General features: G+C 47.4%; 1 protein-coding gene across 1 annotated transcript in view; it reads right to left on the bottom strand.

Moving 5' to 3' along the window:
* TTBK1 (tau tubulin kinase 1) overlaps positions 1 to 21,966 on the bottom strand; it is a 77,438-nt gene that overhangs the window by 30,383 nt on the left and 25,089 nt on the right. Inside the window, 6 exon segments of the mRNA XM_044002539.1 lie at positions 13,701 to 13,901; positions 13,903 to 13,959; positions 13,961 to 14,023; positions 14,025 to 14,247; positions 17,660 to 17,838; positions 18,306 to 18,537. Coding sequence (XP_043858474.1) covers positions 13,701 to 13,901; positions 13,903 to 13,959; positions 13,961 to 14,023; positions 14,025 to 14,247; positions 17,660 to 17,838; positions 18,306 to 18,537 — 955 coding nt within the window.

The raw sequence follows: 21,966 nt of genomic DNA, 5'->3' as shown, positions 1-21,966 counted from the left end.
ACTTCACACAACTCCAGACTTGTCCACTGAACTGGAAGAGAATGAAAGTCAGTTCACCGAAATGGGAGCATCACAGGATCATTACTTTAGAGCTGGAAAAGACCTTAGCGGTCATCAAACCCACACCCGATTTTACAGATAAGGTAACTGAGGTGGAGGGGAATTAAGGGAAATCAGGATCAGTCCCCAGAAAATACAAATGGAGGGCATCCTGGTCCCTAAAGACACCCCACCACCAAGGGACCAATGACGCTATAACAGGCTTTATCAAGGGAAAACTTGGTTCCTCGGAATCCTAGAAAATAGACTTATCAAAGCTGCAAAAAACTTCAGTGATCATCTCTTCCAAACCTCCTCGTTTTGTTTTGTTTTGTTTTGTTTTTCATTTAGATTCCCCTCAGGATCGCTGTGCCCAGCTAGAAAGGGCTGGTAAGGGGAGGAGTTAGGGAGATGAACCAATAAGTGAAGGGGAGGGGATAGGATTGAGAATTGATAGTATGGAGGTAATTACTCAGTAATAAAAGTATATCTCCCCCTCCCCAGTGCTAGGGCAAGTATCAATACACACACACACACAATCAGTATTAGCTTTTCTGCAATAAATACGGTTGCCATTCGGGAAAAACCTCTCAAGGGAGCCCTAGCCTCCAGCTCCTGTGCTCTCTAACACTCAGATGTACTGCCCTTTCTTTTTCCCTGAGGGTGGAGGTGCTGGATTTCACTGGCAGGTATGAAGTGGGGTGGCACCTTTGCTGGGGTCCGAAGAAACCCCAATATTTCCAAGGAGTAGCTGAAAGGAGAGGCTGAAGGTTGGGAGGTGATTGGAAGACACTGTCCCCTGGGATGATGACACGAGACAGGGAGCTGGGTCTTAGGGACTGTTCCGTCGGAACATCCCTGAGCCTCGAAATACATTTTTGGGGAGGGGAGGCAATAGGAAAGCCCTCACTCCCTACTTTTCCAAACTGGGACAGTGGCACACATCCCCACACTGCCTGCTAGACACTCGCTCTGACCCAGCTGCCTGTTCTGAGAGAGGGATTTTGGCTGGTCAGATACAGGGTAGCAGCGACACACACGGTTAGGTCATTTCTCTCCTATCCCTGTCTTGCCTTCCACTTCCCCAGATGGGGAGAGGGTAAGTCACTCAGCAGCAACAAGAGGTTGGAGATCACAGATCAAACGGCGCAGAGAAAACCTCACCCCAGACTGACCCTGAGGTCTGTGACGTCCCATCGCCCTGACACCTTCGTTTCCACTGAACTCTGAACAGTCGCATCTGACTGCTTGGGGCAGGGCCCTTCCATCCATCCTCATTTTGACCTCGCCTACTACACCAATCACTACCACCACTGGCTCCCCCTCCCCCTCCCGTCGGTACTGGACAAAGGAAGAATGGGGAGCAGAGATGGGATGGGGGAAAGAGACCTCCATTTCGTGTTTGGGTTGAATGGTGGATGGTTTTTTAGATCAGGGAAGGGGAATGTTACAGTACCTTGAGCCAATGTTATTGGGGGTGGCGTGTATTGCATGATGGAGTGGGGAAGGGAAAATGTGTGTGTGTGTGTGTGTGTGTGTGTGTGTGTGGTGTGTGTGTGTGTGTGTGGTGTGTGTGTGAGTGAGATTATTGCATTCTGGGAAGGAGCCACCTTCTCTGTCCGCCCCCTCCCTTGGCACGCCCCCCCTCCCCGCCCTGCCCCCTCTGGTGGGGAGGGGGGCCCAGCCTAGGTCTTGTGGGTGAATCGGCCCACACCTGCTGTAAGCTGGGACCTGGAGATTCGGAGCACCGAGGGCATGAGTCTGTGGTTGCCTGGCGCGAGGGGCGCGTGGCGCCGGTGGGGGCGCTCGGACTGGGCCTGCTCTCGGCCGAGCGGCTGCGCTGAATGAGGGAGCCAGAGCCGGGGCCGCCGGGGTGAGGGTAATGTTCCGTCTCCAGCGTGGAGGAGGAGAACACGGAGGACGCCAGTCGTCGTAGGGGGCTGTACCTCGGGAGGGAGTGCCCAGAGAGTCTGTCCTCCTCCAACTGAAAGAGACCAAGAAGAGTGGAGGGAAAAGAGGTGTCAGGCACAGACTCGACAGCTCCGTCTCGGGGGGCCAACACGCCGCTCACAGCCCCCTAGACGCCGGCGTCCCGGGGAACACGGGCTGGGGCTAGCTGCACCGGGACTCGCTAACTAACGCCCGAACCTTGGCTTGCGCCCTCCCTGACTCCTCCCTCTCATTCTACACTCCATCACCTCCTTCAGATGTGGATGACTGGCCCCTTCACCCTCTCTTAACTCCGCCCACTACGCTAACCGCCTCCTCACTTCTCAGACTCACCTCCTCCACGAAGCCATCCCTGGTTAACCTCACCTGGCTTTCACGGTCCCTTTGCACGGAACCCCTCAGGGACTTATTTGGTCAATATTTGTTAGGCCCTTTTGTGTTTCTCCATGTATTGGTTTGCAATAATAAGAATAACCCACATTTCCACAGTGCTTTGACATTATCAGTTTGCCTCACGACAATCCTGGGAAGTAGGGAGTACAAATATAATTACCCACATTGTATAAGTGGGAACTTGGGCCTGGGCTAGTAAGGTTTCTGACTTGGCCAGAGTCACGCTAGTAAGGTGGTGAAGCCATCTTTTTTTTTTTTTTTTTTGGTGAGGCAATTGGGGTTAAGTGACTTGCCCAGGGTCACACAGCTAGTGTCAAAGGTCTGAGGCTGGATTTGAACTCAGGTACTCCTGACTCCAGGGCCGGTGCTCTATCCACTGCTCCACCTAGCTACCCCGGTGAAGCCATCTTTAAACTAAAATCTATTGACTTTCAAGAACAGTATTTTTTTTCCCACTATACCCTTCCTCTCTCTGTCTTTCTGTTTCTCTGTCTCTTTCTTCCTCTCCATCTTTCTGTCTCTGTCTTTCTGTGTCTCTCTTTCCCTCTCTCTCCTTTTCTCCCCCACCCTCCCTCCTCTCCCTCTCTCTCCCTCCCTCTCTCCTCCCTCTCTTCTCTCTCCTTCCTTCCCCCCCATTCATCTTGTAAGAAGCCCTCCATGTTCTCCCTATCAGTTCCAATTGGCATTTGCTCTCCAAGTTACAGTGTTGGTGCCTGAGGAACCAAAAAATTAAATAACTTGCTTAAGGTCACAGAGCCTGTCAGGGCCAGGACTTAAATCACAGGCTTTCAGACTCCAAGGTCAACTCTGTTGCAGTCTAAGAATGACTGTTTCATGTGTAGAGTTTGTCTTCCTTCTTACATTCTCTACACTCAGGGACTGTCATTGTTTTGAATTCTGGCCCACCCAGAAAAGAATGCTAGTAAGGGTTTTGAACTCAATGAGTACAGTCCATAGTGCTGAATTCTGCCTGATTCACATACCCTGGTGAGGATAAGGGCATAAATGTGCTGCCAGAAAAAGAGGAGGGGAAGTGAAAGTAGGACATTTTTCTACTGAATCAGTTGCTCCCACACTGTTCCCTGCTGTCCAGGGGGCCAGACCACTGGGCAGTGGCTCAGACAGCTTTAGTTACTGCTCCTCCATCCTGGGAAAAGGTGCTGCCTCCCACCCCCAACTCCACTGTCCTTAGAAGGGGACCTGATACTACCTGGTTATGTGTGAAAGGATAAGGCCAGTTTTAGCCATTTTTGAACAGCTGATGCTTAGTCCTCAATTTCCATCACTTAGTCATAGTGTTGATTTAGAACTGGAAGGGGATCTTGGAAGTTATCTGCCCTGGGTCACACAGCTAGTATGTCTGAGGGAAGTTTTAAGTCTGGGTCTTCCTGACTCAAGTCTGGTGTTTTCTCCATTATACTATGATGCCTTAGGGATGGTTTGAATGGCTTTCAGCACATGACTCTGGGGATATCCTCAGCACAGTGTCAAAGCCCTCCCTGATTTCAGGCTTTGTTACATCCCTTCCCCCACCTCTCCTGGGAGGGGCCACTCTATCCCCTATCCACACTGGTCACAACCCTGCCTGAATCCTGACACATGTGCCACTTGATCCACCAAAGGTCTCAGCACTCTGCCCCTCCCCTATTTCTCCTCTACTGAGCTTAGCACAGTACCTGGTACATAGTAGACATTTAATAAATTTTGATTGATGATTGAGTACTGACATCACACATGACATCATCATTGTTCAATCTACACACCTCAGAGAGTTCCACCCTTTGGAATTCACACATTGATCAGGCACCAGAGATAGATGCTCCCCACCACCAGAGGGAGAGGGTCATTCTGCCCTGTCTAAGCAGACCCTTTTCCTACCTACTGTGACCGTGACCACAGATAACAGTAGATCAGATCTGACCCCTGCCCCAGTGGCCTGACTGATGGCTTCTGGCCTAACTCCTCACTCTTCACTCCATTTCAGTCTCCTCTGAAAGTTCATGCCTCTGCATACTCCTACTGCTCACATGGCCTTCTTCCTAAAAGGCAGAAGTCTGGCCCAAAATGCCTTCCTTTGAGCCACGAGGCAATTCCCTTGGGGGAGCAACACTTGGCTCCAACCCCCTCTACCTCTCCCACCATAAACACTCTTTCCCCTCCCACTTCCTGCCTCCATCGCTTACCACCTCTGTCCCCCCTCCCCTGAGATCCTCAGAATGGAGCCCTGTTTCCAGGCTGTATGGAAGGTATGTCCAAGGTTGGTGTGTCCAAGGCCATAGAAAGCACCAGGCAATAGCAGGGCTTCTAGAATTCAGTGTAGGATTTCTTCTGAGTGTTTCCTCTAATGAATCAACTGAGAAAAGTTTAAGCTGCTCCCCACCCAGGGAACAAAAGGAGCAAAATACTGGAAAAAGGGTCTGTAAGTGCCGGGGGCCGGGAGGGGGGAAGGGGAGGCGGGACAGAATACAGTCTTGTTTCTAGTTCAGGAATAACTTCCAGCACAATACTGGAAAATATACTGGGAGCATACTTCTCTTGCTTCAGCCTACCCTCCTTGGGTTAGGAACTGCAGGGAAAGGATGACAAGGAGACTAAGTGTTTGGTAGACAGGGATTTGAAGAATCCCATATCAAGTTTCTTTCCTCCTCTTTGGAGTTCAGCTGAGGAAGTTGGAAGAAAATGAACTTTAATGCAGAAAAAGAAGATCCCCTAGATAGTACTAACTCTTCTTCAGTTATTCAATTCAGGCTTGAGGGTCCATACCACCACTGAAGTTGGAAAGTTCTATCTTAAGTCTCACATCCACCTTTATGGATGCCTTGCTTCCCTCCTAGCAGTGGAATATGAAGTCTTTGGCCCCCTTTCCAAGGAGGCTCAAAGAGAAGGGCTTTACTCCCTCCCTCCCCCGATCACATAACTGCTATGAAAATGAAGATCTAGGTGTCCCATTTCCCAATGCTAGGCCACCTTCAGCTGTCCCTGTGTGGAGCATAGCATGAGGAGAACACTAGGGAACCAAAAGGCCTAAGGGGAAAGGGGACTAGAAAGGAGCCTATGTATGCGCATATGAGGATTGAAGTAAGGAATTCTATAGAAAAATGCCTAGAGACATGGAGGGGGTGGGCATCATTCTGGAGGGCTAAGTTCTTACTATAATCAACTCTCAATTCCCCATATTGATGGAGGAGGGGAAGGGCAGTAAGCATAATAGAAGCAGTCTGTCTGATAGCGGAACTGAAAAACAACAATTCTGTTCTTGAATTTTATTCTGTTTCCCCACAGGAGACTTTCTTTCATTGTTTTTGTTTCACTCAGGCTGGATACAGTATACTTGTAGCTTTGTAGTCTTTGAGCCCACACCGACTGACTGGGCTGATTGGGAGGTAGAGAGCTGGCCAGGGATGAAGACCTCACTGCTGATGATTCACAGTATGTAACTTAGCATTAGCTTTATTTGAATTGATACCCCCTCCAAAAAAAAAAAAAATCTAGACCATAAGCTCTTTAAGGATAGGCCCTATGCCTTACTCATCTTTTTATCTGCCTCGTGCATGCAGTAGACACTTAATTCAACATTTATTAATCACTTACTATATTCAAGGCTGTGTACTAGGCATGGAGGATACAAGAAAGCCATAATAAATATATCAATAGGACCACAGAATCTTAGATTTAGATCCAGAAAGGACCTTAGAGGCCATAGAGTCTAACCTCCTCATTTAAGACATGAAGTGCCTTGCCCAGATTCATACAGATATCAATCTTGTGCAAGATTCAAACTCGGGTCTTTGACCTGCAATAAGAGACGAAAGGGCTTACAGTCTAATGGGGAGAATAGGAAATGGAGCCTCTCCATCAGATCAGTACATTGTAGATCTCCTCGTGCCACACTTTCAACAAGGACAGTTGAAGGTTGTGAGTAGCCTAAATATGTCTTCAAACTCGTGGTACAAATTCAGGCAAAGGAGAGCTCTATAAAAAGTGCTCTAAGGAATTGAGGAGACATCATTTTTAGCTAGAGAGAATCAGGGAAGATTTTGTGGGCCTTGAAGGAAGATAGAAATTTTAACAGAGATGAAGAAGAGAATGAATTCCAGGCATGGAGGGCACGGGGTGGATAGAGTGGTACACCAAGGTATTTGCATGAATGAATTATATCAGAGAACATCTGGTAGCTTTGTCTGGCTAGAACACAGTGTATTAAAGGGAGTAATGTGAACAGCTGGGCGGTACAGTGGATAGAGTGCCAGGCCTGAAGGCAGAAAGACTCATGTTTATGAGTTCACATCTGGCCTCATATACTTACTAGCTGGGTGACCCTGGGCAAGTTACTTTACCCTGTTTGCTTCAGCTTCCTCATTGGTAAAATGAACTGGAGAAGGAAATGGCAAACCACTCCAGTATCTTTGCCAGTAAACACCCAAAAAAGGCTCATAGGAGTTGGACATGACTTTAACAAAAACCAACCAGGGGCAGCTAGGTGGCACAGTGGATAGAGCACCAGGCCCTGGAGTCAGGAGGACCTGAGTTCAAATCCGCCTCAGACACTTGACACTGGCTGTGTGACCCTGGCAAGTCACTTAACCCCAACTGCCTCACCCCCCCCCCCAAAAAAATACAACTAACAACAATCACAATGTGAAATAGGACTAGAAAGATAGGTTCTTCATAGACCTGAAGCTGGAAGGGTCCTCAGATACTATCTATTCATAGAATCCCAGATCTGGAGCCAGAAGGGGGCCTTAGAGGCTATCTAAATAGAACTCCGTTCCTTTTAGAGATGAAAAGAGAAGGCAGAAGAAGGTTAAGTAACTTGCTCAACGCCACACAGATAGTAAGCTAAAAAATGATTGTTGAGTGAATAAATGACCTACCATGAGAGACCCTGAACAAAAAGGCAGTAGGTATTTTGATGGCCCTCTGGTGCTTCTGTGGGTTTCAGATTCCTGGTGCTGAAGGATTCATCCTAGGGATAGGTCCAATCATCCAAAGGTACCCCAATGACCACAGACATTCCCCTGAAGCCTGGGAGCCACATGACCTCCTCTTTCTTGGGAATGGTCTTAATTCTTCAGTATTATAGTGTTCTAGATTATCTTGAGGGACTTGGGAAGTGAAATTGCTGTATGACCCACTCTTCTACCCCAACCCAGTCTAATAGGTTCCAGGAAACAAAGACATACAGTAATCGAAGCCTGAGGCAAAGAGGAAGGAAAATCTTGAGATAACCTCAACCCGAAATCACATATTATTTTCCAAAGTCAAAAGAACATTTCTTTATTATATACTGTTGGGGAATATCCATGTTACTGCTCCCCCATTTGTTCAGATAACCAGGAATTGACTGTATTTATTACCCTTTTTAATGATCAAATATTTTAATAAGGAAATTTTACATAACAGGAGGCTCTCTCCCAGTCCTCCCAAACTTCTAGACCAAAAACAGGGTTAAGTGATAGGCTGGATTGGCTTTGTTTCCCAGCAGTTGCCATTCTTCTGATATTGGGAATGATTGGAAGAGTTTTCTAGTCAAGTTTTCCACTGCTGGGCAAGTGTGTGTTATGTCTGCAGCCTGAGTGTGTGCGTGTGTGTGTGTGTGTGTGTGTGTGTGTGTGTTTGTGTGTTCAGACTTGGGAGAGTATTAAGACAGTGCCTGGTGCTTAATCAATGCTTATTGACTTAAATGAATTGACAAGGACTGTGTTTACCCTCTTCAGACTGGGAGTTCCCCCAAAGCTGGTCTTTCCTATAAAACTAAGTTCCCCAAAGGTTCATGTATCTTGTTTACACCTGTATCCCTGAAAGCAGGAACCATCTTCTTTGGGATCTGCTCTCAGGGTCTAGAGAAAGTTCTCCAACACAGCTGTCAGCAAATTATGCGGACTAATCCTGAGAGGCATGGTGGTAACCCATGGAGAAAAGAGTGGAGAGGACAGCACTGGGAAGGAAGCAAGTGAGACAGGACAGGAATATGAGTGGACAGGTACGTGTTTTTCGTGTATCAAGATCTGGACACATTTCCTCTCCCATACCTTCTAGGCCCTCATCTGGGTGATAAAATCAAAGATACAGATCTGGAAAATGGACCTTGGAGGTCATCAGGTCCAACCCTTCCATTTTACAGATGAGGAAAATGAGGCCAAGATGGATGAAGTGGCTTGCTCCTGTGAGAGGGTGATACAAACAGCCATTCCAAAGTCCCCTCAAGGCAGTAGACACTACATTGTCACTTCAAGAACTCCCAAACTTAAAAGTCCAGCTCAGGACCCAGCACCCTTCACAAGAAGGAGAAAAATTCTGGTTGGGGGGCAGGGCAGTTAAGGGGGAGGAGGGTGGGAAGGAAGAATCAAGTGAGTGATCCCAAAGAGGAGATACATTTAAGAGCATCAGAAAGACAGACTCCACAGTATGGAGTCCCCAGAGTCCACAAGTATCCCATCACCACCAATCCAGAGGAGAAAGGTGATAAGAAAACATCTCCACTGAACCTGCTTACCTACCAAGGCCACCCCACAGGCTGACCTTGCACTATCCATCACATAGTCATCTCAAAGGGCTCAGTTAGTTCTGCCAGTCAAGTAGTCCATGAGCCTATATGCAGATAAGGTTATATGTAATTGTACAACACACCCCATAGACCCAGATTGAACGATATAAGAACATATCCTGATGATACCAGTTGAAATGTATACATTTACACAGATACTGTCACATCTGCCATATACACTAGCCAACACACAGATCTCACAAACACTGACCATCTTCTGATCTATCCATGAGCAGAGGACATGGACACACACAAATATACATATTCACAAACCTATTGTACCTATACAGATACTATCGTACTCCCTCCTTCAAACATTACCTCTTCCTTGAGAGCCTTCCTGATTGCTCCTCCTCCCCATCTGTTCCTGCTTCCTACCCCACTGAAATAATCTTCTATTTTCTTTGCATATGATTTGTCTACACAAGAAATGTGCACTTATTCATGCATTACATCTGAAGCTATTTCTCTGGTGGAATATAAATGAGGACAGGACCGTTTCATTTTGTCTTTGAACCTAGCTGAATGCAAGGCATAGAGTAGTGCTTATTAAGTGCTTGTTGATGGATTGGCCTGTGCATGTACACAGACAGATATCCACATGTTGGCTCATGTAGACCATTGTGACATAAGTCAAACATTGAAATGGGACACAGACATAAAAACCCAAATGCCTGGCCCGGGAGGGCCTTAAAAGATCTTCTAGTCTAGGGGGCGGCTAGGTGGCGCAGTGGATAAAGCACTGGCCCTGGATTCAGGAGTACCTGAGTTCAAATCCAGTCTCAGACACTTGACACTTACTAGCTGTGTGACCCTGGGCAAAGTCACTTAACCCCCATTGCCCCGCCAAAAAAAAATATATATATATATCTTCTAGTCCAGTGATCACTTCTTTCTTTCTTTCTTCCTTCCTTCTTTCTTTCTTTCTTTCTTTTTTTTTTGGTGAGGCAATGGGGGTTAAGTGACTTGCCTCAGGGTCACACAGCTAGTAAGTGTTACGTGTCTGAGGCTGGATTTGAACGCAGGGTATGCCTGACTCCAGGGCCAGTGCTCTATCTACTGCGCCACCTAGCTGCCTTCTAGTCCTGGGATTCTTAACCTTTTTTGTGTAATGGAAGTTTTCAGCCATCTGATGAAGCCTAATATGGACTGTGGTTTGTTGCCTAGTTCATAATAGAAGGAAATACTAAATTTCAGTTAGATGTTAATGAAAATGAAGGTGTAATTTTTCCTGTCCAAGTTCATGGAATTCCTGAAATCTATCCATGTACCCCAGGTTAAGAACCCCTGATCTAGTCTAAAGCCTTCATTCCATAGAAGGAAAAACTGAGGTGCTCTCATACAAAGTGGCACAAGTATACACATACATAAACATGGACACTGTCACATTCTGTCACATGACACAGGTGCATCACTCACCACCCCACTCCTGCACATAAACACAACCACACACAGAAAAACAACACATTCTTATATCCCTTTGCTCCCAGAGTTTTACACACACTTACAGAGAAGCCCCAAACCACACCACTCCATCTCCCCTTCTCCCCACTTCTGCCTGGAAAGAGACAGACAGATGCCTTGGCCTGAGGCTCCAAGCCCAGCATGAGGGTGGGGGAAGGGGAAGCCCAGTACCATGAGTCAGAGGAACGACAAGAAAACAGTTGGCTCTCGAAAATGGAAATAAAACCCCAAGGGTGATTGGGCAGTTAGGATGGTAGCTGGAACACAGGAAGTGGTGGGGTTGGTAAGGGGAGACACAGAGCAGACATACTCCCAGAACCCCCAGCAGCTCAGCCACTTTCTCAAGAGAAGTCTTCAGATGTATATAGGAAATAGTCCTGGTCTTTCTCCTGGAGACCGCCAACTTCTTCCTCATTCACTATTCCTAGCCTACCCTTATTCTTATAAGCCCAGCCCCATATCCATCTGTTGCCTTCAGTAACACTTGCCCATCATGGGGTTTTTTGTTTGTTTGTTTGTTTTTTTAATGGGCAATGAGGGTTAAGTGACTTGCCCTGCATCACACAGCAAGTAACTGTCAAGTGTCTGAGGTCTAATTTGAAATCTGGTCCTCCTGAATCTAGTGCTTTATCCACTGCGCCATCCAGCTGCCCCATCATGTTTTTTTCTTCTAGTTATCACATCCTATTCTCAGATACCTGGACACACCCTTCTCAGCACCCAGTCTTTCTTTCATTCACATAGCCTCTGATATTCCTCCTTCTCCAACTACATGGGCTGATGAAAAGTGAGGAAGTGAATGCCCTCTCCCTCAATACTTCCTGGTCTAAGCCTTGACATAACTCCCACCTTCCTCCCCTCAAAAGCACCTAAAGGAGAGTTAATGAGTGTGCTCCCAACCACTTCCCCATATCCATCACTATTAATGCCAGTCACTGTGAAGTTGTCATTCCTCAGACTTTGGAGTGCCTTCCTTACCCAGCACCCCACTCCTACCAGATATCAGTCTCTGTCCCTTGAATTAAGAGTGCCTAGTCACAGATATGACTCTATGAGAAAAGTGAGATCCCTATGCTCCTCTCACCCAGGACAATGTCTATATAGGTTTCGCCCAAGAGATACCACAAGACTTCATCTGTACCCCAAACCTGCTCCTCTTAGGGCTGCCATAGTCATCAGCTACTTCTAAACAGCCTGAAATATTCACCATATGAATGAAAATAAAATAGGATTCACAGAATGTTAGAGAGTCACAGAGAACCTTAGAGATCATCCATCCAGTCTAATGTCCTCACTTTACAAACAGGTAAGTTCACACTGACTGTGTATATGGGGTGGCACTGATTCCTAAGGACCTGAATCTTTCACTGCCTCTTTCAAAATCAGAGATGGGGCTTTATCTTCATAAGACCAAAGAGAGAATGAACACATTAGGGCTAGTTTGGTCCAGAGACAGGGGAGCTGGTCTCTTTCTGCTGGCTCCCATTAGCACAGATAAACACTGAATATGCCTTCCTGGGAGGTACAAAGAACCTAGTCCCAGGGGCTGGGTATGAAAGGTGGAGAGGAAGGTAATGAGACCAGAATGGGGGCAGAAAATGAGGCAGAAGAGGAACAGAACAACAAATCTCCTTGTTCATTATTTTGCTTTGCCATGCTCCCAGAGGGACAGGGGCCCCTGAGAGGTTAGTGGTGCCCCAAGCCTACAGTCTAGTTTAAACCAGGGCAGGCTTTGGCAGGACTAAATCTCTAAGGAATGCTATCCCATCCTCATCTAATGAGATAATATTTGCAAAGCACTTAGTATATTGCCCGCACATAGTAGGCACTTAATAAATGCTTCCTCCCTCCCTCTTGTCCTTCCCCTTCTTACCCCTTCTTTCCTTCTTCCCTCCTACTCTCCTTCCTTCCTTTGTTCCTTTTCTCCTACTTTTCTTTCTTCCTTTCCTCCTTCCCTTTTTCCTTCTTTTCTTTCCGCCGTCCAGTTCTTCCTTCCATATCTTGGTAACAGGCCTTAACCTTTTTCTAGGAGACCTGCCACCCAGATGGGACCCTCCACTGCCTAATGGTGGGGCATGGTGTGTGACCAAGGCAGTGCCCCTCAGACCAGGACTGTACCCTCACAGGACCCTTCGTCCCCAGAGTCTGGGTGCAGAGCGCTGTCGCATACAGCCTGGCTCCCCCGCCTGGCAGCTCCTGACGTTCCCCCTGGCACCTCCTAAGGAAACCTATCGTCTCTTGAATAGATGTCTCTCTTTTGCCCAGCCCCTGTTGTAATAGAACCTTCCTTTCCCGAGGGGCACAGAAGAGACCTGGCCACACAGCTTGACACACTGGCACCCTGCAGATCACAGGGTGAACAGCTGATCATGCGGGGCACTAGAGAAGAAAGGAGCTCAGCTTGCTGGCTGCATGCCTGGTCACCCTGACACCTGTGCTCTCTCAGAGGATAATAATAAATACCACTCCGCCTTTTTCCCACAGGGGAGAGATCCCAAGCTCTGGCTTGGTATCAAAAGGCCCTCCATAATCTGGCCCCTTTGCTAGCCTCTGTTCTAAGCCATAGTGTCTGTCCCGTTCTTCCACCCCAAGAAACCTTGGTATATTCCCATTGCAGGCCTCTGCTCAACACCAGCTCTCTCCTCTCTCCTGTACACAACCACCCATCCTTCAAAGCCAGCTTTTTATTCCACTGGTGGCCCTAAGCCTAGTGATTTATATGCCCCTTATTCTGAATCCTTAATAGCACCTACTGGCTGTATCACTCCACTGAAAAAATTAAATTACAATAGAAAACATATGTGGATCAGAGTCTGCCCTCTCTCCAATCTAGACTGTAAGCCCCTTGAGGGCCAGGCACTATACTATGTCTTAACATTTCGTGTTTCCCCATAACACTGGACACTTGTCAATAACTCACATATCTGCAGAATGTGGATCTCACCTTCATTTTTCCAAAGCATTTCCACATGCCTCATCCCCAATTTGGTGTCAAACAACCCCAAGAAAGGGCAGGGCAGGGCAGGCAAGATGATCTCAGTTTTACAAAATGAGAGGAGTAGAACTTTGGCCCAAAGTCACAAAGCCGGCCGGCGGCAGAGCTGGGATTAGAAACCCCCAGCCCCATAAGCTTTCCTCACCCTTTCTGTGCTGCCCCCCGCCTGGGTATTAGGCGCCAAAGTGGGGAGGTGAACCAACAGGCCTGAGCCTCTAAGAAGGCGGCTGTTGCCGCTGGCCTCCTAGACTCCCCGCCCCTCAATCGGCAGAGGAGATGCCCGGGGCATGGGATGCGGAGCGCTGATCTTACCTGTCTCTGCGGGCCGATCGGGTCCGACTCTCTCCTCCGCGGCCGGGGTCCAGAGTGCAGGGAGGAGTGGGAGGGGCTGCCCGGGGTGGGAGGCAGGGCGGGCTCTCCCGGGCCCTGCAACTGATGCTGCTGCCGGAGATCTTCCTCGGCCACAGTCTGCATGCTGCGCCCTCTGGGCCGCACTGGGGGCGGACTCGGCCCCGGCCCCCGGCCTCCTGCGCTCATCGCCCTCGTCGGGCAGGGGCCGCAGCTCCTCCGGCCTCCTCGTCCGTCGTGCCCGACGTGCTGGGCTCGGCGCCCGGATGGAAGTCCTTGAGCTCCGTTTTCCTTGTCGATGATGACCCACTCCTTGCTGTCAAAGTCCTCCTCCTCGGCCAGCGGCACGGAGCGGAAGGCGTTGCTTAGGGCCTCCTGCTCCACCGAGGCGGACACGTCCATGCGCCCGCTGGCCTGCCGGTCCGCCTGGCCCGTGTCCACCGACAGCATCTGGGCAGGCTGGGACGAGCACGCCTGGCGGGAGGGGGATCCCGGAAGGTCCATCCGAGACCTGTAAAGCCACACAGCCCTGGGGGCTCAGCCTGGCCCTGCCCCTCTCCGGCTAGTTCTAGACCCACCCCGCAGCCCAGCCCAGTTTAGCTTCCCAGTAGGCTCAGCCTCCCAGTCGGCCAACGCTTGTACCCACCTGGTGTAATTTCAGGAGCCAGAAAAAGAGACCTCAAACGTGAAAAATACTGCCACTCTATTCCATGCCCTCATGCTTTCTAACTAATCCCCTCACCTCTACTCGGAATCCCATATTGGGGTCTGATCTGGAATCAGAATTCCAGAGCTTCAAAGTTCCCCAGCCAGGTGACATGGAGTCCAACTCGTACATGAAAAAGGAACCCTACTACAATACACCAAACAGGTCTTTGCTTGAAGACCACCAAATAGGAAAAAAACCCCTTCCCTCCCCCCCGCCCCCAACTGTAGCCCACCAGTCTCTAGGTTCCCCTCTCTAATCCATCTCAGGCCTGATTAATTTTCCTCCTCTTCCCCCCCCCCCCATACTCAAATACTTTTACCGGCTCCCTACCACCTACAGGATAAAGTTCAGACTCCTTAGCCAGGCCTTTGAGATTTCACCATAATCTGATCCCAATCTACCTTTCCAGTTATCTTTCATTATTATCAGATACAATTCCTCCGCTCAAGCTATGACTAGCCTGCTCATCGTAGAAAAACGTGTACTGGAAAGAGGGCTAGATTTGGTATCAGAAAACATGGGTTCGAATCCTTGTTCTGCTTTGTAACCATGGGAAAATCCCTCTTCTTTCTGGGCCTCAGTTTCCTCTTTTGTAAAATGAAGAGGATTGGACTAGGTGATCTCTAAGACCCTTTTCAGCTGTCGAACCTGAAATTCTGATGCCTTGTACTCTCTCCCACCTCTAGGCCTTGGCTCTGGGATTGCTGGCAGCCTGGAATATCCCACCTCTACTGATCCAAACATTTCTCATAAACTTTTTCCTAACCAAGGAATTGTGTGACTGATCTCTCCTTTAGAGCTCCTGAGGTGATTATTGTCTATACCATTCTTTTGGCATTACCCCTTGCTGATGCTTTGTGATATCTACAATCTTTTGGTTGAATTGCTCTTTAAACCTTTTGTTATTAAACCTTTCCTGTTTATGACACATTTCTGCAATTGAATCACAAGCTCTCAGAGTCTTATGCTTCTTGATAGTCCAGACTCAGTGGAACAGAAGGGACCTTAAAAGTCATTTGGAGCAATTTCATTTTCTTAAACAAACTGGAGCCCCAGTGGGTTAAGCCACACAGATAGTGAGGGGGGGGGGTTGGACCTGAACCAAAATCCAGTCCTTTTCCCATTACACCAATACTGCCTCCCAATAGTGGGGCTCAATAAGTATCTATTGATTTTATTGGTTTATAAGGCTTCAAATATTGTCAGTGACTGAAATTAACATGAAAATGTAAATTAACATGAATATATAAATATTAAACCCTTACCTTAGCACAGTGCTTTGCACATCATAAGCACTTAATAAATGCTTTTTTCATTCATTCACATTCTTTACCTAAAAGCAGGCTTTGATAGGGGGAAAGGAGAGAAATGAGGGCACTCTACCCTGGTGGAAATGAGTTACAGAATGGGAGGGGGTGGGAGTTAGAAGAAAAGGATGCTGAAGATGAAAACTCCATGGGGTGTCTACATTTTATGACTGCGTCTACAGACAGCCTTGTTCCCACATGCCCTCAAAGCCAATCGAGATTGTTCTGCCTAGCCTTCAAGTCCTTTCTCCAAAGCTCCCCCGCCAACCTCAAACTTTACCTGTCTCATCTATCAGATCCTTCACTCAGAACCAAGCATGCTCTCTCCCAGCCATCTCTTGCCTTGCTACTGGCCTCTGTTTGTCCAAAGAGTGCATTGATCTCTCTTCCAACCCTTGGTCTTTCCAAACTCAGCTTCAAACTCACCTACTCCAAGAAGCCTTCTCTAATTAGTCTCATGCAGCTAAAAGGGACCATAGAGGTCTTCTAGTCTAATGCTCTCATTTTACATATGAGGAAACGGAGGTTCATAGAGGAGGAAGTGATGATTCCAAAGCTGAAGTGCTTTCTCCCAACAGCACCCTGTCTCCAATAAGCCTTATTTAATTCTAATCTTCCACCTCCTCAAAGCCTATTGTCCTCATTCCCTATGGACTCAGTTTGTAAGGGAATTGGGGTTTTTTTTAATGGAAATATACAAGAAAAAGAAGCAGAGAGAGATAGAGACATTTAGTGACATATATAAGCCAAGTTGTACCTCTGGCTCTTCTAGCTCACTGAGTCATTCCTCTCTGTGCCTCAGTTTCCTCATCTTAGAAATGAGGGGGCTGGCCTAGATGTTCTTTAAGTCCCTTTCTTATCTCTAAGACTCTGCAAGAGACTGTAAACTCTTTACTTGCTAGGACCAAGTTCCCTCCCTTTTTCCTGTTTCCACTGCAATATAGACTCTGAACACAGGGGTTCTCAATTCTAGGGGTTCACTCATCATTTCTTTACATCCCCTGAAAAGGTGGCAAGATACTGTTCTTGGGTTCTCCTTATGGGATGAGATTGCAGTAGAAGTTAGCAGGGTATAGTGTTCTACCCTAGTAGCTCCAACTACCTCACAGCCTTGGGAGGCTTGGATCAGCTGCCACCCACATCCCATCATCCCTGCCCTCTGAAGGATCCTCAAATGCACCTTCTTTGGAAAGGTCATGCTGAAGGAAAAGTCCACAGAAGGAAACACACCATTAGATTTCCCTCCCATCCCTCATGCCAACCCAATGTTTCGTCCAACCTAAGACCAACATCCTTAGTCCATCAACATTCTCCTGACCTCCATCATCCATGCCCCTAGTCTACTTTGACACCAGGCCTCCCTAGACTCTGGGGCTCCAGAGATATTTCTTCTCCTCCACTCTGGATCCCAAGGGAGCCAAATCTATTTCCCCTCCCAAGAAGACCTCCATCTTCCCTTTGTCTACTAGTCCAAAGCTTTTACTTGGCTGTTCCTCCTTTAAGAAGCCCCTTAAAAGGAATAGAAATTTCTTTGGATCTAAATTCCTTCTAAATGTCTGCTCCCACTTGCTACCATGCTTACTTGGATTTGTATCTCCAGCACTTAGCATGATGTAAATGCTTTTTCATTTCATTCATTTATCCATTCATTCATTCATATCTAATGCATCCCATTCTAACCCCTGGAACTACCCTATCCCCTGTGTCTGATCTCTTCTTGTCTCCCTCAGCATCCTTCAGAACTCATGTGTGGTTGCCACTATGAAAAAAAACAACACCCCTTCCCTTATAGGATCTATCCCAAACCCAGATAGGAGCTAAATGAGAAAGAGCTGAAGGAAAGTGTGGAGGGGACTGAGTCTTTGAACCCAGTCAACCCAGATCCCTCCCCCAGCCTCCAGACCCACCTCCTCTCATGTAGCTCAGCCCGCCCATCAGCTGTGGATAGTCGCTCAGACTCAGGGCTGTTGACCCTTCGATAGCGCAGGGAGCGAACAGGGGTGGTTGGGGAGTCTGGGGGTGCACGTACTGGGGAGCTGGGGACCCCCACTCCACGGCTCTGATCCTCCTCCACCACACACTGTGTCTGCAAGGGAGAGTGGGGGGTCTGTAGGCTACAGTGGCCAGAGCTTGATGGGAGGGGATAAAGGAGTGCTTTGGGTTGGGGTAGGAGGTTGGGAAGAGACTTTGTCTCCTGGAGATTTCCCCGTTCTCAAGGAGGTGGGGATCCTCTGGGAGATGGGGTGGTTCTTCTCCAGTGCAAGGGAAATAGGAGGAGTGTTGAGATGAGAGGATTGAGAAGCCCTCCTTCCTGGGAGATGGGAAATAGGAGGATAGGGAGAAAGGGCAACTGGGGGAAAGTGGAGGAGGAGATGTGGAATGGTGCATAATAACAGGAGGATTATAAATTAGAGGACAGAGAGACGGGGACAAGAGCACAGGGGGATGGGGGGACTGAGTAATGGGGAAATAGAGAGATGGGAGATAGGAAGACGGAGGAATAGAGGAATGGGGGAATGGGTCCTCCCCTGGGCTATTCCCCATGGTGGTTACTTTGCTGATGTTAATCCTGAGCTTGTTGCGGTTGACGTCAGTCTCCTCCCAGACCTCAGCTTCAGGGACCCCAGGATGGGAAGTGGGATGAGGGATGGGGCCCAGCCCCTCCAGGGGCCGCCCAGGGAGGAGAGGGGGCGCATTCTCCTGGTCACTCAGATGCTCGCCCTGCAAAACGTCCTCTGTGTTCTCCCTTAGCAGGTCCCCAGGCACAGGGGTCACATTCACCACCCTATGGTTGGAGAGGAGAGGAGAGAAGAGACAGATACAACATTATCAGTGATCCCTCCACCACAGACCCCTTTTCCCTATCCCCAAAGGTTCCCAGATCTCATTTTCAGATGGGGAAACTGAGGTCAAGAGGGATCTGCTCCAAATCAGGCAAAGATTTAGTAATTCCTGTTCCCTATTTAGACTAATAGGAAGAGAGCATTTTCTAGGGGTTTGGGGAGGGGAGAGGAAGGGTCTTTGGGGGTGGGTAGAGAGGAATGCTTGGGGGATATTTGTACAGAACTATGCAAGTGCAGGGTCCTATCTGCTAGTGAGTTCTGTGGGCAAGACTCAACTACTTCTGTATGGAAGAATGGGGGAAAAAAAAGTACACTCAGTAAAGAACTGAAGTAGGAATGGAGGACTGGGGTGTCCAGTGGGTCAAAAGAGTGGTGTGTAGGAAACCCAAATCGATATCAGGAGGTCCCCTGTGCCACTGAGCTTCAACAAGCTATGTTGCCCACTCTACCCTAGTTACACCATCTCCGGAGAGACCCTTTTCCCCTTCTTTCCTTCCTTTGCTTCTTCCTGCCTTTTACTTCTTTCCTTTCATCCCTCTCTCCTTCCTTCCTTCCATCCCTCCTTTTTTCTTCCTCCCTTTCTTCCTCTTCCTTCCCTCCTACCTTCCCTTCCTCTTTTTCCTTCTTCCCTCCCTTCCTTTTTTTCCCCTCCATCTCTCCCTCCTTTCTTCCCTCCTTCCTTCCTTTCTTTATTTCTTTCTCTCTGTCTTTTCTTCCTCTTTCTTTTTGGACTCAGTCTTCTTATTTTACCCAGATTGGAAGTGTACATTCTACTCACAGGCCCAATCCCATTGCTGATGAGCACTAAAGCTTTCCCCAGTTTCTGACCTGAGCCAGTTCAGCCCTCCTCAGGCAGCCTAGTGGCCCTCAGCCCCTGAGGGCTCACCATACATATGCTGGACTTTGTGAGGACACCTATTCAGCTTTTGTCCCACTGCAGGTCAGAATATCCAAGTTTAAGCAATCCATCAGTTTCAGCATCCCTAGCAGCAGAGACTAAAGAAATGGGCCATCATGCCCAATGGAAGATACTTTTTCATTGATTCCTAGGATCCAGAGTTGGAAAGGACCTCAAAGATTATTTAGTCTAACCCCCTTATTTCTTTTAGGTTTGTCCTGTGTTAGCCATGAATAAAATACATGTAACAAATTTAACAATTTCATTAAACTGCCTGATTTCCATTTGATCCCTTGCCTGGTTTCTTTTAGTCTCTGGGAGAAAAAAAACTACTATGAACTAATAAGAAGGAAGCATTTGCTGGTGAAGTAGAAGGGGAAAGCTTGGGGGATGTGCATGCAGAACCATATTAAGTTCAGGGATCCCATTCACTGGTGGAATGTGTGGCCAAATCAAAGCCTCATTATTAACCCATCTTTTGCTCCTGTCCCAGCAGGAGTCTAATTCTAAATGAAGTGAAGAAATGGCTCTTCCCTTCTGATAGTTGAGAATCCTATGTGGAAAGGCCTACATATATAACTCAGCTGCAATATTGTGAACCTTGGAATGTTTTCTTGGTGGATGGAGGGAGATATGCCAAAATAGGGGCCCAGACTAGATTGTTTCTAAGATCTCTTCTGACTTCCAGTTCTATGATCCATGACTTATGGTCTGCCAAGGTGCAAGTTTTGAAATGTGAAGAGCCAGAAGTTACCTTTATGTACAGCTGGGGAGGAAATGGGCCATGGTTGGTTCACCTAAGCAAGATGGCAGGACCATGTGTCAGCTAAGCCAGATGCTAGCTCAGCGGGAGGGTAACTGCACAATCCTGTTATCTGCAAATGTTGCGGTGCTCTCTTAACCTTCTCTCCTTCCACAGGCTTTCGAAGAGTGTTTGGGTGGGGGGCAGCTAGGTGGCTCAGTGGATAAAGCATTGGCCCTGAATTCAGGAGGAGCGGAGTTCAAATCCAGTCTCAGACATTTGACACTAGCTGTGTGACCCTGGGCAAGTCACTTAACCGTCATTGCCCCACAAAAGAAAAAAAGAGTGTTTTGGAGGCTCCTTTTTATCCCTATTGGTCTTTAATGTATATCATGCTTATTTGTCTACATATCATACCCTACCCCTTTCCTCTTTTGGATTATAAGCTCCTTGAGGGCAGGGACTGTCATTTTTTTTTCACCTATGTATATCCCCAGCCCCTAGTATGATGCCTTACATAGTGTAAGTGCTTAATAAGTATTTACTGAATTTAATTGAACTTCCTTCAAATTAGAGGCAATGTGGTGAAAAGCTTAGAGAGCTGTCCATTTCTTCAAATGTGAATAATGCCTTTTGAAACCTCAACCCTCCAGGATCAAAGAGAAAATCCTCTCTTTGGCTTGTAAAGCCTTTCATAACCTGACCCCTTCCCACCTTTCCAGTACACCACAATCCCTTCCACTTTGGCTGTGATCCAGTGACACTGGCCTCCTTCCAGTTCCTCAAATATATACTCCATCTGACTCCAGGAATTTTCTTTAGCTGTCTGTCCCCCATGCCTGGTACCCTCTCCCTCCTCATCTCCACCTCCTGGCTCCCCTAGCTTCCTTCAAGTCCTACCTTCTACAAGAAGTTGTTTTCCAGTCCCACTTAATCTTAGTGCCTTTCCTCTGATATCATCTCTAATACATCCCATCTATACCTTGTTTATACCTAGGTATTTACATGTTGTTTCTCCAATTGGACTGTGAGCTCCTGGAGGGCAGGACTGGGTTTTGTTTTGTTTTATTTTTTCTTTTAGTTGTGTTTTTGGGAAGGGAAGGGAAGGGAGAAAGCACTGGGTTTGGAATAAAACAAGATGTAATTCAAGTCTCAACTCTGCCACCAAGTATACATAATGCCTGCCCTTTGTATGTCCAAAAGGAAGAGTAATGATGTCCAGGGAGCCTGGACCAGACTAAAAGAGTTTCAGCATGTGTAGTGGATAGAGATTTGTAGACAAGAAGACAAAATCCAGCTTCCACCAATCTCTGAACCTTACTTTTCTCAACTGTAAAATGGGGATAATAAAAGCAACAGTTAGGGGCAGCTAAGTGGTGCAATGGATAAAACACCAGCCCTGGAGTCAGGAAGACCTGAATTCAAATCCAGCCTCAGACACTTGACATTTACTAGGTGTATGGCCCTGGTCAAGTCACTTAACCCACACTGCCCTGCAAAAAAAACAAAAATACACACACACACACACACACATATGGACATGGACAATACAGGACTCTATTTTGCTTGACTATGCATATTTGTTGCAAAGGTTTTTGTTTTTTCATTCTTTTTCAATGGGGAAGGGAAGAGGAAAGAAAAAGTAGATTTTTTGTTCATTAAAAAAACTAAATTTGAAAATAAATAGATGATGTAAGAGATAAATAATAGACAAATGAATAAAGAAATAAA

This window comes from Dromiciops gliroides, chromosome 4, assembly GCF_019393635.1.
Source record: "Dromiciops gliroides isolate mDroGli1 chromosome 4, mDroGli1.pri, whole genome shotgun sequence".
In the NCBI taxonomy this organism is placed as follows: Eukaryota; Metazoa; Chordata; class Mammalia; order Microbiotheria; family Microbiotheriidae; genus Dromiciops; species Dromiciops gliroides.
This window is presented reverse-complemented; position numbering and strand designations above follow the sequence as displayed.